At 61.3% G+C, this 15466-nt stretch overlaps 2 protein-coding genes across 2 annotated transcripts; one reads left to right on the forward strand and one right to left on the reverse strand.

The window, feature by feature from the left end:
• Positions 1-5960: 5960 nt before the first annotated feature.
• CHLNCDRAFT_56582 (hypothetical protein) lies at positions 5961-11778 on the reverse strand (the record flags this gene model as incomplete). The annotated part of the gene is made up of 22 exons (XM_005852168.1): positions 11543-11778; positions 11091-11391; positions 10632-10879; positions 10396-10504; positions 10108-10276; positions 9805-9918; positions 9623-9679; positions 9409-9499; positions 9174-9264; positions 8971-9064; positions 8639-8784; positions 8394-8491; positions 8142-8209; positions 7897-7976; positions 7683-7737; positions 7459-7543; positions 7237-7315; positions 6991-7089; positions 6747-6842; positions 6489-6616; positions 6245-6312; positions 5961-6100 (listed from the first exon to the last, which is right to left on the reverse strand). Exons 1-22 carry the CDS (start codon positions 11716-11718, stop codon positions 5961-5963), a joined length of 2592 nt encoding a protein of 863 aa, XP_005852230.1. The 5' UTR covers positions 11719-11778.
• Positions 11779-11966: 188 nt separating this feature from the next.
• Positions 11967-15340, forward strand: CHLNCDRAFT_133508 (hypothetical protein; the record flags this gene model as incomplete). The annotated part of the gene is made up of 15 exons (XM_005851835.1): positions 11967-12043; positions 12154-12233; positions 12337-12420; positions 12498-12613; positions 12832-12927; positions 13072-13221; positions 13361-13569; positions 13737-13861; positions 13931-13990; positions 14129-14168; positions 14276-14351; positions 14529-14690; positions 14994-15065; positions 15147-15225; positions 15315-15340. 15 exons carry the CDS (start codon positions 11967-11969, stop codon positions 15338-15340), a joined length of 1452 nt encoding a protein of 483 aa, XP_005851897.1.
• Between the last annotated feature and the right edge of the window lie 126 nt (positions 15341-15466).

Here is a 15466-nt window from a genome sequence, read left to right on the forward strand (position 1 = left end):
CTGCTTTCATTGCGGCATCCTGGGGCACCACAAGTTTGAGTGTAGGAAGCTGGCGCAGGAGCGCAGCCAGCAGCAGCAGCAGCGGCGGGCAGACCAGCAGCGCCCACGCCGCCAGCAGCAGCGCCCGCACCAGCGGTTTGCCGCTGCCATTGCCCTGTCAGCCTCAGCAGGGCCCCCGTGCCTGGGGCCACCCAGCAGCGGACGGGGGGGTGTCCTCAACACCAGGTGGAGCAGCCAGAACAGGATCAGCCGGCGCAGCCACAACATTAGCCGGAGCAGCTGCAGCACCAGCCAGGGCAGTGACAGCTCGCAACGCTGGGTGCTAGACACCGGTGCATCTTGCCACCTTACTCACGACTCCTCTGTTCTGCTCGACCCCTACCTGCTGAAGGAGGCCATCACCATCACCTTTGGCAACGGCGGCACTGGCAAAGCCACCACTGCCGGGCACGTGCTGCTGCACACGCCCAACGGCCCCTTCATCCTGCGCGACGTGCTGCACGTCCCAGGCGCCGCCGAGCAACTGCTCTCCGTGCGGCAAGCCACGCGGCGTGGCCTGAGCTTCAAGTTCATGGCCGACGCCTGCGAGATCTGGCAGGGCGACCAGGTCCTGGCCACCGCGCCCTGCCACGGCGACTCCGTCTACACCCTGAGAGCATGAGTTTTGTGCTGCCTAGAGGGCTCAAGGACCCGGCAGCGTATGGCGCCACCACGGCAGGGCTGTCCGCCGCCACAATGGCCGGGCCGAGCAGGCCCACGTGGCGCGCGTCTCCAAGGAGAGCCCCCAACTCTGGCACCAGCGCTTCGGCCACCTGGGCTACGACAACCTGGCGCGCCTTCAGACCAAGGACATGGTCACCGGCATCGCCACCACCGCCAACGACTTCAAGGCGGCAGGCGCCGGGCCACCGTGTGAGCCCTGCGCCCTCGGCAAAGCGCAGCGTGCGCCGTTCAAGGCGAGCGGCGACAGCGCCGCCTCCTCCAAGTTGGAGCTGCTGCACACCGACGTGTGCGGCCCGCTGCCTGTCACCTCCCTGGGAGGCAGCAAGTACTTCGTGACCATCCTGGACGACTACACCAAGTCCTCCACCGTGCACACCCTGGCACACAAGTCCGAGACGGCTGCGGCCGTCAAGGCAACCATCACCCAGCTGGAGACTCAAGGCGGCACCCGCGTGCGGCGGCTGCGCTGCGACAACGGCTCCGAGTACATCAACCAAGAGCTGAAGGCCTTCTGTGCATCGAAGGGCATCATGCTGGAGACCACCGTTCGCTACAGCCCGGAGCAGAACGGCGCGGCCGAGCGCCTCAACCGCACCCTGCTGGACACGGTTCGTCCCATGCTGGAGGATGCCCACCTGCCCAAGTCCCTGTGGGCAGAGGCCCTGGCCACTGCCAACTACCTGCGAGCGGCCGCGACAAGACCCCCATCGAGCTGCTCACCGGCACCAAGCCTGATGTCTCCCACCTGCGCATCTTCGGCACCAGCTGCTACGCGCTCATCCCCAAGCAGCTGCGCAACAAGCTGGCCCCCACAAGCGAGCCTGGACGCCTCATCGGCTACCCGCCCGGCACCAAGGGCTACAAAATCCTCCTGGACAGCGGGCGCGTCGTCATCAGCCGCGACGTCACCTTCAACGAAGGACCTGGCAACCTGGAGCACAGTCCCAGCACCCTGCTGCCCCCACGGCGCGACTCCGTCGCCGTCAGCGACGACGAGGAGGGCGCCGAGACCGTGGGAGCGGCGGACGACAGCGGTGCAGAGGAGGAGCAGGAGCAAGCACCGCCGCCGCCGCCGCGGGCAGATGGCCCACGGCGCAACCCTGTCCGAGCGGCAGCGCAGCGCCCGGCATCTGTGTGGCAGCTGGACGGCTACCGCGCCACCACTGCCCAGGCCCACCTGGCAGTCATCACCGAGCCCACCACGCTGGAGGAGGCACTGGCCTCAGAGCAAGCCCCCTTCTGGCGGCAGGCCATGGACGAGGAGTATGCATCCCTGCTGGACAACAACACCTGGACGCTGGAGCGCACCCCGCAGGGCGTCAACCCCATCCCTGTCAAATGGGTGTTCAAGATCAAGCGCGACAGCACCGGCGCCGTGGAGCGGTACAAGGCCCGCCTCGTCGCCAAGGGTTTCCGCCAGCGCGAGGGCATCGACTACGAGGAGGTCTTCGCCCCCGTCAGTAAGTTTACCACCCTGCGCACCCTGCTGTCCATCGCTGCCACCAACGACTACGAGATCCACCAGCTGGACATCAAGACTGCTTTCCTCAACGGCCAGCTGGAGGAGGAGGTGTACATTCAGCAGCCCCCTGGCTACGAGGAGGGCAACAATGACATCTCCTGCCACCTGAACAAGGCACTCTACGGCCTGAAGCAGGCGCCCCGGGCCTGGCACAAGAAGCTCAAGTCCGTGCTGGAAGAGATGGGCTACATCGAGTCAAGCGCCGACCCCGCTCTCTTCATCAAGCCCGGCGCCGACCCCATCTACCTACTCATCTATGTCGACGACATACTGGTCGTTTCGATCGACGTCGCCGAGCTGCAGTCCACCAAGGTCCAGATCCTGGCTGCCTTCGACGCCCGCGACCTGGGCCCTGTCACCTACTTCTTGGGCATGGAGATCATCCGCGACCGCGCCAACCGGACCATCAAGCTGGCACAGAAGCGCATGACGGCTGACCTGCTGACCAAGTTCAACCTGGGTGAGGCCAAGCCCCTGAGCACCCCACTCAGCATTGCCACCAAGCTCACCAGCGTCGGCGAGCCCATGGACGCACGCACCCCCGGCTATGCTCAGCTGGTTGGGAGCCTGTATCTGTCAGTCTGCACACGCCCCGACATCGCCCAAGCCGTGGCAGCTCTCGCCCGCTACATGTCCAAGCCCAGCCTCGCCCACTGGCAGGCAGCCAAGGGCGTGCTGCGCTACCTGGCGGGCACCGCCAACTACGGCATCACCTTTGGCGCTGGCGGCCCCGGGCTGGAGGCCTACTGTGACGCAGACTACGCCGGCGACATCGACACCCGGCGCTCCACCACCGCCTACGTCTTCATCCTCAACGGCGGTGCCATCAGCTGGTCCAGCCGCCTGCAGCAGACCGTGGCGGCCTCCACCACCGAGGCCGAGTACATGGCGGCAGCCGCCGCCATCAAGGAGGCCCTCTGGCTGCGCACCCTGTTGGGCAACCTGGGCCAGCCCATCCAAACCATCCCCATGCTGGCTGATAGCCAGGGAGCCATCAAGCTGCTCAAGAGCCCCGTCTTCTCCATGCGCTCCAAGCACATCGACGTCATCTACCACTTTGCCCGCGAGCGCGTGGCACGCAACGACGTTTCCTTCTCCTACATCAAGACTGACCACATGGTCGCCGACTCCCTGACCAAGCCCGTGCCGGCAACCAAGTTCGACTACTGCCGCACCGCCATGGGCATCACCCCCTGCAGTTGAGCAGTCTGCGTGGGAGTGTTGGACGGCGGGCCACCTGGCTGCACCAGCGCCCGCCAGCTGTCCAGCCTGCTCACCTACAGCACCCACCGCGTTGGGACGCGGCCAGACCGAAAGCCAGATGGCCAAACCGAAAGCCACGCGCCCCACACCCGCGCCAGCTGGCAAAACCCAACGGTCAGCTCCCCCGACCCAATGCCATCTGTCAGCACCCTCCAGCTGGCGGCGACATCTGGCAGCCACCCGCCATCTGGCCATTCTCCCATGCATGCATATAATCCCCTGCATTTCGCCTTGTTTGTCATTCTCTCCTAGTGCCCTTCCTCAGTGACTGCCCTCTGTCAGTCAGGTGTACAGCCCTTCTCTCACAACAGCTGGGAGTCAGCCTGGTGGAACAGCAGAGCATGCTGTTTGATGTGTTTGTCAAGCCCGTGCTGTCGTATGGCTGCGAGGTGTGGGGGGGTGACATGCTGAATAGGGCAGACTGCTCCTCAGTAGAACGTATGCACCGCTGGTTCTGCAGGCGGATCCAAGGGCTCCCACGACAAGTGTCCTCAGCGGTGGCACTGGCGGAGCTGGGCCGTCAGCCGCTGCACCTGTTCTGGGTGCACCTGTTCTGGGTGCAGCAGCTGGTGCGCTTCTGGAATCGCCTGCAAGCCAGCATGGCCGAGCCGGACCGGGTCCTGGCCTGGGCGTTTGAGGACAACCTGGCGCTGATGCGCGAGGGGACCGATCTCGCCGCCGGCTCGCCCTGCTGGTGCCGGCGCTGGCCGCAGTTTCTGCTGTCGGCACCCACGGACAGCGGAACGATCGTGTGGCTGACGGAGCTGGATGAGAAGACCGTGGTGGAGCGCGCAGCAGCAGCTTACCTTCGCCAGTCCCTGGAGCCGGCGCTGACCAAGCCGGAGCCCGAGAGCCAGCAGCAGCCAGTAGCAGCCAGCAACATCAGCCAACAACAGCAACTCCCAGTAACACCCAGCAGTACCAACAAATTTGCCTACTACTTACAGCACATTCGCCGCGGCCTGCCCCTCTCCCAACCAGCACATCACTTGCTTGAAGTCTATGACCCCAATCTCCGTATCGCCCTCACTCGCTTTAGAACCAGTTGCCATGACCTTCGCATCGAACGGGAACGCTATTTGCCAAAGGCCATCCAGGCCCCCACCCATGAACGCACCTGCCTCTTGTGTGCTTCTCCCGCCATTGAAGACGAGACCCACATGGTTTTCCACTGCCCCATTTACGACCATCTGCGCTTTGAGTACGCAGATCTCTTCCCCCCTGATTTGCCCACGTCCATCCCATGCTTTTTGTCCCAAGACCAGAATAGAGTTGCTTCATTTATCAATGACTGCCATGTTTTACGCCGCCGCAATGCGTGTATGAGCCTCGCTGGCTCCGAATCCGCTCGGTAAGTCAAGTCAAGTCAAGACGTCATGCGGGTACGGTTTTCAGTGAAAAAGTGAGAGTCACCTGGGTACGATTTTGACCCATGAAACCCCTCCCCAGGGGCAGGCACGAGCTGGGGTGGTGGGCTACAGAGGGGGGTGAGAGTTGGGCACCTTAGCCAAATCTTGCCCATCTGGCCGGTCGGTCTGGCGCTGATCATGCCTCTGTAGCACACTGCTGTGTGCACGCCTTGAGAGCATGGGCTGTGTGCTCTGGGTGGTGTCAACTTTGAGAGTACTCAACCTGCTGCAATTTACAGCTCCTTCATTCATTGTGTGTGTGTGTGTGGCTGGCTGGCTGGCTGGGATCAAACCTGGCTGCCTCTGTCCTCATTATATATGTCACTGGGTGCTGGGTGAGGGCAGCCCACAGCAGCGGGCGATCCACGCTGTCAAAGGCCTTCTCAAAGTCAACAGCACACAGGTACATCTTTACTCCCCTGGCACGGTAGCGTTCAGCCAAGGCCCGTAGGATGAAGCAGTTGTCCACGGTGCGGTAGCCCTGGCGGAAGCCGGCCTGGCCCCGGGCGCGCAGCCCGCGCGTCTCCAACCAGCTGGTGAGGCGGGCGTTGATGACGAGGGCGTAGAGCTTGCCCAAGACGTGTCCTACAGTAATGCCACGGTAGTTGTTTGGATCAGAAGTATCGCCTTTCTTGTGAATGGGGGTGATGGCGCCCAGCGCCCACTCAGGTGGAAAGCAGCCAAAGCGGAGCACAGCAGTAAACAGGGCGGCCAACACAGGCGTCAGTGTATCCCCGCCAGCCTTTATTAGCACCGCTTTCAACGGCCCAAGGCTGGCACTGCTAGGACTTGACTTCTTCAGTCAAACGCCCAAGACAGGACAGGTTGGTGGTTCATTGTTCCCCACCGCCGCGCCCAAGTCGTCGATAGGTAAGTTGTCGATGGGGCATTGCCGCCTACCATTGCAGCCAAAACACCCTTGCCCCCAACGCTTTGGTGCCGCGACGCGACAACAATGAAAACGAGCGCAGAAGATTCGAGATGAAAGGTTACATTGCCCCAAAATTGTGAGCACCGCCTGCATCAGCGTTGGCAACAAAGTGTCACTTCTTGGCAAACTGCACAGCAGGGCGGCCGCCTCCCACAGTCCCTGGCTTCTGGCGCGCAGCCTCATGCTGCGCCAGCTGGCTGGGCACCGCCGCCTTGTTCTCCTCGAGAAACTTTTTGAGGTCGTAAAACAGCTCTGTGACAGGAGGCAGGAGGTAGGAGGTGGGCAGAAGGCAGACAAGCATTAGCCGTGCTTGGTGATGAATGAGACAGCACTGATGAGGGTGGAGCGAGACTCGGCAGGATGTTGACCATGCAAGGTGTGCTGCAGAAATCGTACCCGAATCTTTGAGTGTAAGGAAGGTGACCGCAGTACCCTTGCGCCCGGCGCGGCCGGTACGGCCAATCCTGCGAAATGGACCGGTAGAAGCAGCAGCAAGCGTCATTCTAATCAGCTTTGCAGACATCGGCATGCCACCATGCCCCCGAGGGCGCTACATCACCACAATTTCCCCCATAATGCGCCACACACACATCCAGCAGCAACATTTGACTTCCTCCATAACCCGCGTGCTTGCCAGCACCTGTGCGTGTATTGCTCGATGGTGTTGGCCATGTCGTAGTTGATGACCAGCGCCACATTGGGCACATCGATGCCTCGCCCCGCCACGTCTGTGGCAACCAGCACGTTGTATACATCCTCCCTGAAGCCCTGCAGTATGCGGATGAAGAGAACGAGCAGCATGGATGAGGGCAAGCAACGAGTGCAAAAACGAGCTCCATGATTAAATGGGCTCCATGATTTGTGCGCCGTGTTGATTCCAAGCGCTGCCCATCTCCACCTTGATTGACTCCTCACGCTGGTCCTGGCTCTTTCCGCCGTGCAGCATGGTAACACGGTAGTCCATGTTGCCCAACTGACGGGCCACGGCATCGCACTGCGCAGAGACCATGTTCAGGGTGCACAGAACAGCATCAATAATGCAGGGAATGGAGTTGGCAGCGGACAGACCTGCTGCCCCGCTGTTCCATGTCCAACCTTGCATCCATACGCCGATCCTATGCACTGGCGTCCATGATACCCACCTGGCTCTTTGTGTTTGCAAAGACGATGATGCGCTGGTCATCGCCCATCGCGTTCAACTCCTGCTCCAGTGACCGTGCCTTCTCATTCTCCTTCACCATCTGTGCGATAAGCGTGGGGGCAAGACAGCAGTTGAGCGAGTCAGGACTCAATGCCACCTGTCTCTAGCCATCCCTGCCGCGTTGCAAACTTGCACGGCACTCGCGTTGCACATCATGCTGGCGAGGAGCAGCAGCGAGAGAGCTCACGATGACGCGCTGTGTGATGTTGTCCGTAGCCTTGCCCGCGGTGCCGATGGTGATGACCACTGGGCGTCGCAGGTACTTCCTGCAAGGTTGCAGCGTGAGGAAAGAAGCAACGGGGCCTTGGGAGCAAAAAAGGCACACATCGCCACGGCTGCTTGTGCAGCAGCGCCCAGATCATCGACACCGCCGCAACTGATCCCTGTGGCCTATCCCCCCCACACACACCTGGCCAGCCGCTCCACCGCAGGCGGCATAGTGGCTGAAAACATGTAAGTGGTGCGATACACACGATTGGACTCCAGCGGCTCATCTGCAGCACAAGTTGGTCAGAGGGAGGGAGAGCAGGCTTGGGGGGGGACGGGAGCGCCACAATGCAGGCGAGGTGCTCCTGCTCGCGTATAGACCCTCCTCACCCCCCCCCCACACACTACCGCCCTGAGAGGACCCACCCTCATTCTCGGGCTTCAGGTTGGAGGAGGGCATGGCATCCAGCACGCCCATCACCTGCGCGTGGGGCCCACCACCGCTGTCAATGCACGTCCTGCCCTACTTGTATGTAGCCACCATCTTTAGGTTCACGTAACGACCCAACTGCCAGGCAGCACACAGCCACAGCCGGATGCCGGCTCAATAACTTGGCTGCCAGAAAGGTACAGCTCGCACTGCACTCGCCTGCGGCTCAAATCCCAGGTCGATCATGCGGTCCGCCTCATCCAGCACCACGTAATTGCATTGGTTCAACACTGCAGCGGTGGTTGTGTGCCAGGGACCAGGATTGGGCAAGGTTTGGGCAAGGATTGGGAACTATTTGGTGCTATCAGCCACCACAGAGCCAGAACAAGTGCTAAAAGCATGATGGCCCTTCAAGGGTTGACATGTGTTACCCAAGGCTGTGCAGTGCCCCGCACCTGCGTAGCTGCGCTCGATGCAATCAACCAGACGGCCAGGTGTCGCAACCACAATCTCGCAGCCCTTCCTGAAGGCAGCAGGTAGCCCAGGCAGCGAGCACATAGGCAAAGGCAGCCAGCCTGTTAAAAGGCCAGAAAAAAACATTGCGCACCAAGCTAACTGTTGCTGCACTTGAACCAACAGCAGCAGGTCATACCCCTTGTGGCCCTCCTGACAAAAGCACCTCTACCACCGAAATAGAAAACACCCACCGCAATGCAACGCCCTGATCCTCGATGGACTGCCCGCCCACCACGCTGACCACCCGGAATTCAGTGTAGTGCGCCAGGTTGCGTGCCTCCTCCTCGATCTGCATGGGTGTGGGTGTGGAGGGGTGCATCAAAAGGGGGTGGCGTAGGTTGCTGCGTGGCGTGAGCTGGCCAAAGCCAGCCAGCACCAGCTGCTGCCAAGGAGGACTGCCAATGCCACAAAGCCGTGCTGCCACGCAGCCCGGTACCTGCTGTGCCAGCTCGCGAGTGGGCGCAAGCACCACCGAGTACGGCCCCTCCGCCTCGATGTCAGGGTTGCCCAGCATGGGCGGCTGCTTTTCAATGTACACAAGCATAGGCAGCACAAAGGCGGCGGTCTTGCCCGAACCAGTTTCTGCAGAGTGGGAGGCGGGGTTATGTGATCACGGGTTAGCAGGGAGGGCAACGGGAGCCTCTCTAATGTTTACAGCATCTGGGCAGCTAAGGCACAGCTGGGGCACAGCTGGGGCACATGGCTGGCACATGGCTTGTATGCCATCACATGGCTTGTATGCCATCGAAGCCAGCACCCCACACCCACCCGCAATGCCGATGACATCCCTGAACTGCAGCCCCAGTGGGATGGCAGCCATCTGGATGGGTGAAGGCTTCTTATAACCCGCACGCTCGACCGCCTGCACACAACAGGTTGGAAAGGAAACATTGATAGCGCAGCCAGGGATAGGGCAGCGGCACGAGGCACCTGTCCGCACGTGCATTAACCGGTCCTGCCTTCACCCTCACTTTGCGAAGCGATTTGGGGAGGTTGCCCTCGTCCCAGTTGCGGATGGGCAGCGCTGGGTTGACGCCCTTGTAGCTGATGCTGAAGTCCTCCCTAGAGACGAGCAAGAAACAGCACGCACGGAAAGCAGCAACTGTCAACAGTCGGCACAAACCTACCCTGGCAACACAGAAGCACATGAAAGCCTGGCCTGACATTGAAGGCCGCCTGCAGCCACTACCCTCCCAGATCGGAGACCTGAAAATGCGCCAGTCACGCTCCGTCATGTGCTCACGCTTCTTCTCGCTCCAGTGGCTGTCGACTCGCATGTCAGCGCCCTCGTACTTGTCTGTATTGGTCGGGAAGAGGGAGGCCATGAGAAGTGTGAGGCACAGAAGCACACAGACCAACCAGGCAGGCAACAGTAATGGCATGCCACCCATTCCAGGGCAGACACTGAAAAACAAGGCACCTGCATAGTCACGGCGCACGCGGTCGCGCTCGCGATCCTCTGCCGTCTCGCGCACACCTGCGGCACCATCAGGGCAATGCCGGGAACGGGGCAGGCAGTGAGTCAGACATTCGTGCCTGCGTGCGGGCTCGGGCCCCGCACTACACATTGTGTTGCAGAGAACATCGACAGATGCCACGCACCAGCCTGCTGGCGCTGGCGCCGCAGTATCTCCGCTTCGCTCTCCGCTGCCGTCTTCTTCTGCTCGCGACGGTCGATGCCCGCCCGAAAGCCCCGCCCAAACAGCAGGTTTGCCTCTGCATTCCAAACAGACAAGCTTTGAATCTTGCTCGTGAACTACTCACAGTTCTGCTGTAAATTTCCGGCCAGAGGCAGAGCAGCCAACTCTTGCGCCTCCTGTAGCACAATCTGGAGCTCCGGGCAATCTGCTCTCGTCCATCACACCGCTTCGCCCCACCCTGCCATCCCCACTGCCTCACACCCACCATGCAGGTTCTGGTAAAGCGGGTTGAGGTCTCGGCTGGTGTCCTCGTCAGCATCCCAGTCAAACACAAACTTCATGCGCTCCGTGGCCTTTAGAACTTTCTTCTTTGCCCGCTCTCCGCCCAGGTATTGCTGCTTAATGAGCTCCAGCTCGCGCTGACGTTCCCGCTCCTGTCCAGGTGTACGCAAAGGAGGAAGCGTAAGCGCATGTGGGCTACAAGGATGCAGCACCAGCAGCCGCAGAACATGCCCAACAACCAGAAACATCCACAGCAGGATGGTTTCCACACCTCTTTGGTGCGCTCGCGATCACCATCGTCCCGCCGATCGCGCCGGCCATCTCGACGTTCATCCCGCCTGTCGTGCTCCCCACGCCGGTCATCCCGCCGCTCATACCCTCTGCAAGGAAGGGAACCATCAGCGCAAGCCAGAATCTTCATGTTTGGCAGCAGGGTTGCGTGTTGAGCAATAATGCAGGCTGCAGACTCGTAGCCGAAGCACGGCAGTGCCCAACAAAACGCCGCACCTGTCCCTGGCTTCTCTGCTGTCCCGTCCAGTTGGCCCCGCGGCGCCTCCATTGGCATTGGTGGGGCCCAGACCCGATGCCACCAGTCCCTGCCGCATCTCCGCCAGCCGTTCCCGTGCCGCTGCCGCCTCTTCTGCACGCTTCTGCAGCGCCAGCTTGGCGCGCTGTTCCTTGGTCAGGAACACCGGCTTGGCCTGCGCCTCCTGCTCTGCCTGCCGCCGCTGCAGCAGCTCCTCAAGCGACAGCGGCTGCACAAAGGGCCAGGAGACAAGGGACACGTGAGTGGCTGGGGGGGGTGCAAGAGGAATGGGAGGGTTGGGTGTCAAGCAGAAGTGCCCGCAATGCATCTGTGTGAACAAATCATTCATTCTGCAAGTGCACTCGCATTAGCCATGCATTGCAGGCAGCTAGATAGCCGCCAGTCTCTCCACCAGCTGCCAGCGCCCTCCTGCCTCCCACCTCTTTCTTTTTGGCGGCGTCCCCGATGGAAGGTAACGCAGGTGGCTCAGCTGCCCCCTCCTCTTCGGCCACGCCAGCGCCCACATGCTCACTGCGCTCGCGCGTCCCACCAGCACCCTCCACCTGCTCCCGCCTGCCAGGTTCCTCCCTCCTGTCGAGACCATCCCTGACGCGGCCGTCGAGCCCATCCCTATCGCGGCCATAGCGGTCTCGCTCGCGTTCGTCGGGCCTGCGTGCGTCCCGCTCCCTGTCGCGTGGCTCTCGCCGGTCGCTGTGACTGTCTCGCCGGAAGTCATCCCGCCTGTAGCCAGGGGGATCCAGCCGCAGCAAACAAGTATGGGCGAGGCAGGCGTGGCTAGACCACATGGGCCGCTAGGCCACCGCCCCGCGTGCTCCCGCCCACGCCGATGCGCCGACGGCGGTGCGTGTCCCCCTGCGCTGCGGCGCCGCACCTGTCCCGATCCGGGCGGTCCCTGCCGCCCCTCTCCGCCCTGTACTCGCCCCTGCCGCCCGTCGCGCTGCGTTTGGCATCTCTGGTGTCGTCGCGGCGGTCCCTGCTGCGACTTCTACTGCGACTGCGTGACCTCTTCCTGCGGTCTATGACGGGTGAGCGCGAGCGAGACCGCATGGCGGCACGCCGATCGGGCGAGGGAGGGGCGCTGCTCTGCCCTGTTGGATTCTGTTGAATTTCCACGCCAGAACCGAGCGACCATATGCGCTCGCCCATACAATCACGGCCAGCCTGGCACAGGTGCCAGATGTACCAAGCACAACACACACACACACGCAATGGAGGTCTTTATAACAAACAGGAGCGGGGCACCCTAAACTGCGGGGCTGCACCCTAAAAGCGCAACACAGGAAATCCGCAAAGACATGGGCGTCGTGAAACTGGGGGTCACATTGGTGGCGCTACTGCTGGCCCTGCACCTCACAGATGCGCAGATGGAGAGGTGAGAGAGCGCACCGGCAGCTCAGTCGGGCTAGTGCGCGGATGCTCGCCCTTGCGCCGGCCGCCGCCGCCGCCGCTGCGAGCAGCAAGCCTGGCCTGCCCTGCTTGCAGCCCGTTGAAGGGGCAGGGCGTGCCACGGTTGGAGACAACTGCTGTGTTTGTGAGTGCGTACCTGGATCGCCTACTGGATGGTGAGATCCATGCCAGAAAAGCAGCAACAAAGAATGCTTGGGCGCCCTTCCACCTGCGGGTGGGGCACACAGCTGGTGCGCCCTGCCCCTCTCTGCCCTCCAGTGAACGAAGACAATTACAGATGGGAGGCGGTTGTGTACTTCTACATCGCCTGGACGGACTTTTCTGCCTTTGACACGATGCAGGGTGAGGCGGCATAATCTACCTGCTCCTTGGACCAATGGGCAGCCCTTCTAACCCCGCCCAAAACCATATCCCTGCAGCCCAGTCGGAGCAAGTGCTTACCAACTCGTCGTTCAAGTGCGACTTCTACTGCAGCAATGTGCTGGAGCAGGCCCTGTGTTGCAGCAACATTTACCTGCCCTCCTTCTTCTTCAAGGTATTCTGCCAGGCGGGGCAGCCACTTGCACTGCACGACAGCGCAGCAGGAGCACAGTGCAGCACAGCGTAGCATGGTACACCTGGGGTGCTGTGTAGTTTGTTTGTGTGCAAGGCACGAGTGTTTGCCATTGCGACGGTGCCGATTGTTTGGTCGCTCAATGCGTCCCCGTGTACATGCTTTGCGCCGATTGCATTGTTCCTGCACCCCCGCCACAGAATGCCTACGGCTTCCCGCAAGATCGGGAAATCATGTACCCTGCCGACGACGGCAGCATGCTATGGGAGGTCCGCGTGCATGGCATCTACTACCAGGTGACCGCCCGGTGGCAGTAGGGGCTGGACCAAGGTGCATGGGTGCAAGGGCTGCCATACTGTTGTCGACAGCGCAGCATGTGTGTGGCCTTGCTGCCATGTACATGTGCTGTGCTCCTCTTTCCTGCCCCTCCTCTGGCACAGCCAATGGACTTTAGCCACTTCCCGTTCGATAGCTTTGACCTGGCGTTGGAGCTGCGGTTGTATGACCCCACGATCCTGATCAGCACAGATTGGCTGTGGGGCGCCAACCACACTGGCGTCACAGTGGTGCCATCCAGCGGCGGCAAGAAGGTGAGCTGGTGCCAGCGATGCGGCGTTGCACTTACACCATTTTGAAGCAGAATGATGTCAAGTGGCCGTCAGCCTGCAGCACCTGCCTCCCGCGTACTACCATTTGTGCCACGCCCACCCGCCTTGTTGCTGCCTCCAGATCTACACGATTGGCCGCGGAGATGATGCAAGCTCCTGGGCGGTGACCGACTACTCGCTGGAGACCTACTCTGTCGACATGGGGTCGTGGTTCAGCCAATACTCAGACCTCAACTCCGATCCGTACGATCCCATGCCCCTGGCCCCTGTCAATGCGAATCAGACGGGCGGATACGTGGATGAAAGCGGCAACCTCCTGAACGTATTCAAGTGAGTGGGACACGGCAGGGTGGCGGCGGGGTTGTGGCCGCCAGTACTGCCGTGCTGCCTGGGCGCTGGGGTGGACCTGTTGCCGCACCGCCCCTGTTCAATGTGCCTGCTGACGTTTCTTTCCTCTTCAACCCCTACCCTGCCTCCCAACCACCCTCCTGCCACAGTGGTGTGACTGACCAGCACCTTGCCATTCTAATCACAGTTGAACGGTTCTGGAAACCATCCCTCATCAACGCCGTCTTACCTGTTGTGCTGGTCTTCACTCTTGGGTTGATGACGTTCTTCACGAGTGAGTGTTCGGGCTCGACCCCTTGAGTGCCTGGGGTTTGTTTATACAGCATTGTTTGGCCTACTGCAGGCGAGAGCTCTCTGGACACCCGCCTGGAGATTGTGGTCACCCTGTTCTTGGCACTGACCGGTGAGACAGCTGCGAGCGGGTGGGCGGCGGTGCGGGGAAGCTTGGGAGGCTGCTGGCATGCTTTCTGCTCTGCCTGTAGACCGTTCAAGTGCCTCAGAGCCTGCTCTCTTGCCCTGCGCTGCTGTTCCCTCGCTGCAGCCGTGCAGTTTGTTGTCATTGGCCAGATACCCACATCCAGGTGTGGTGCTGCCCGCCCGCCTGCCTACTTGCCTGCCTACTTGCCTGCCTGCCTGCCGCCCCGCTTGTGTGCCCCTGACTGGCGCACCCCACTGCTTCCCCCTGCAGCTACGTGGTGCCCACGCAACAGCTGGTGCTCACGACCTACATCTTCCTGTTTTTGCTGGCCATCGAGAGCATCGCGGTTTTTCATATTGTTTGTCGCTATGAGAAGAAGCAAGAGACAAAGGCGAGCAGGCACACGTGGTGCTCCACCTCGTATGCCACTGACATGTGCATGCCACTTGTGCGTGTGCCAGCGGCAGCAGGGCAACAACTCTGGAAACAAGCGCGAGCCTGCCTCCTGCCCCGTGTGGTGCAGAAGCGGAAGGAGGCGTGGCGGCGGTACTGCAAGCTCCGGGACCAGGGCAAGCTGGAGGGTGGCCAAAATCCCACACTAGCCTCGGCAGCCAGTGCTCCACAGGCCAAGCTGGATTTGGAGCAGCAAGAAGCCAACAGCAGTGGAATTGGTGGCGAAGAGAAGGTGGCTGGGAGCAGGCCGGGCACGGTCTTCGCCTGCAGCACCTGCTTCGGCGCCCGGCAGCAGGAGGGTCATCACGTGGAGAGTGAGGCAGCAGCAGAGAGCAAGTATCGGAGAAAGTCTTTTGGCATTTTCTTCCATTCGACGAAGAAGGCAGACAGAGTGAGCGCTCCTGAAAGAGGCTATTTTTTCAAGTTCCCTGAGCATTGAAAACAACAGCATGCACCACATGCTGCATGCTGCACCACCACGGAGGCGGTCAGTTCCTATTCCTGCTGCTGCCACATGCCGCCGCTGCCACTGCAGGGACTGCGCTCGGTTACCACATTGGGGCAGATGACTGCAGATGAAGCTTTTGGGCAGTACATTGAGCACATGGTGAGGCTGCCAGTCGTTTGGCTTGGCCTGTGGCTCGCAGCAAGGGTTTGGATTGAGATCGTGCCACGTGGGGAGCTGCAGGTGGACAACCTCTCTGCGGTCTTCCTCGCCGTGGGCTACAGCGTCACCGCCATCCTCATCTTCACGCTGCAGAGCGGCTGTAAGTGCATGCGTGTGCCGCTTGATAGCCTCCACCCTACCACCAGCCTGGCTGGCAGACCGCCCCGCACGCGTCCCGCTCTGCTGCAGACATCGACTTGTTCCCAGTAGCATGAGCGGCACTCCTCCCCCTCTCAGGTCGCGGTGTCGTTCATTCGATCAATTGAGCTGGTAACAATATGCTTGTGTTGAAAATTTGCACAATTGCTCCAGACATCCCGCCGTACCACTGTACTTCACTG

The sequence above is a fragment of the Chlorella variabilis genome, assembly GCF_000147415.1.
Source record: "Chlorella variabilis unplaced genomic scaffold CHLNCscaffold_1, whole genome shotgun sequence".
Lineage (NCBI taxonomy): Eukaryota > Viridiplantae > Chlorophyta > Trebouxiophyceae > Chlorellales > Chlorellaceae > Chlorella > Chlorella variabilis.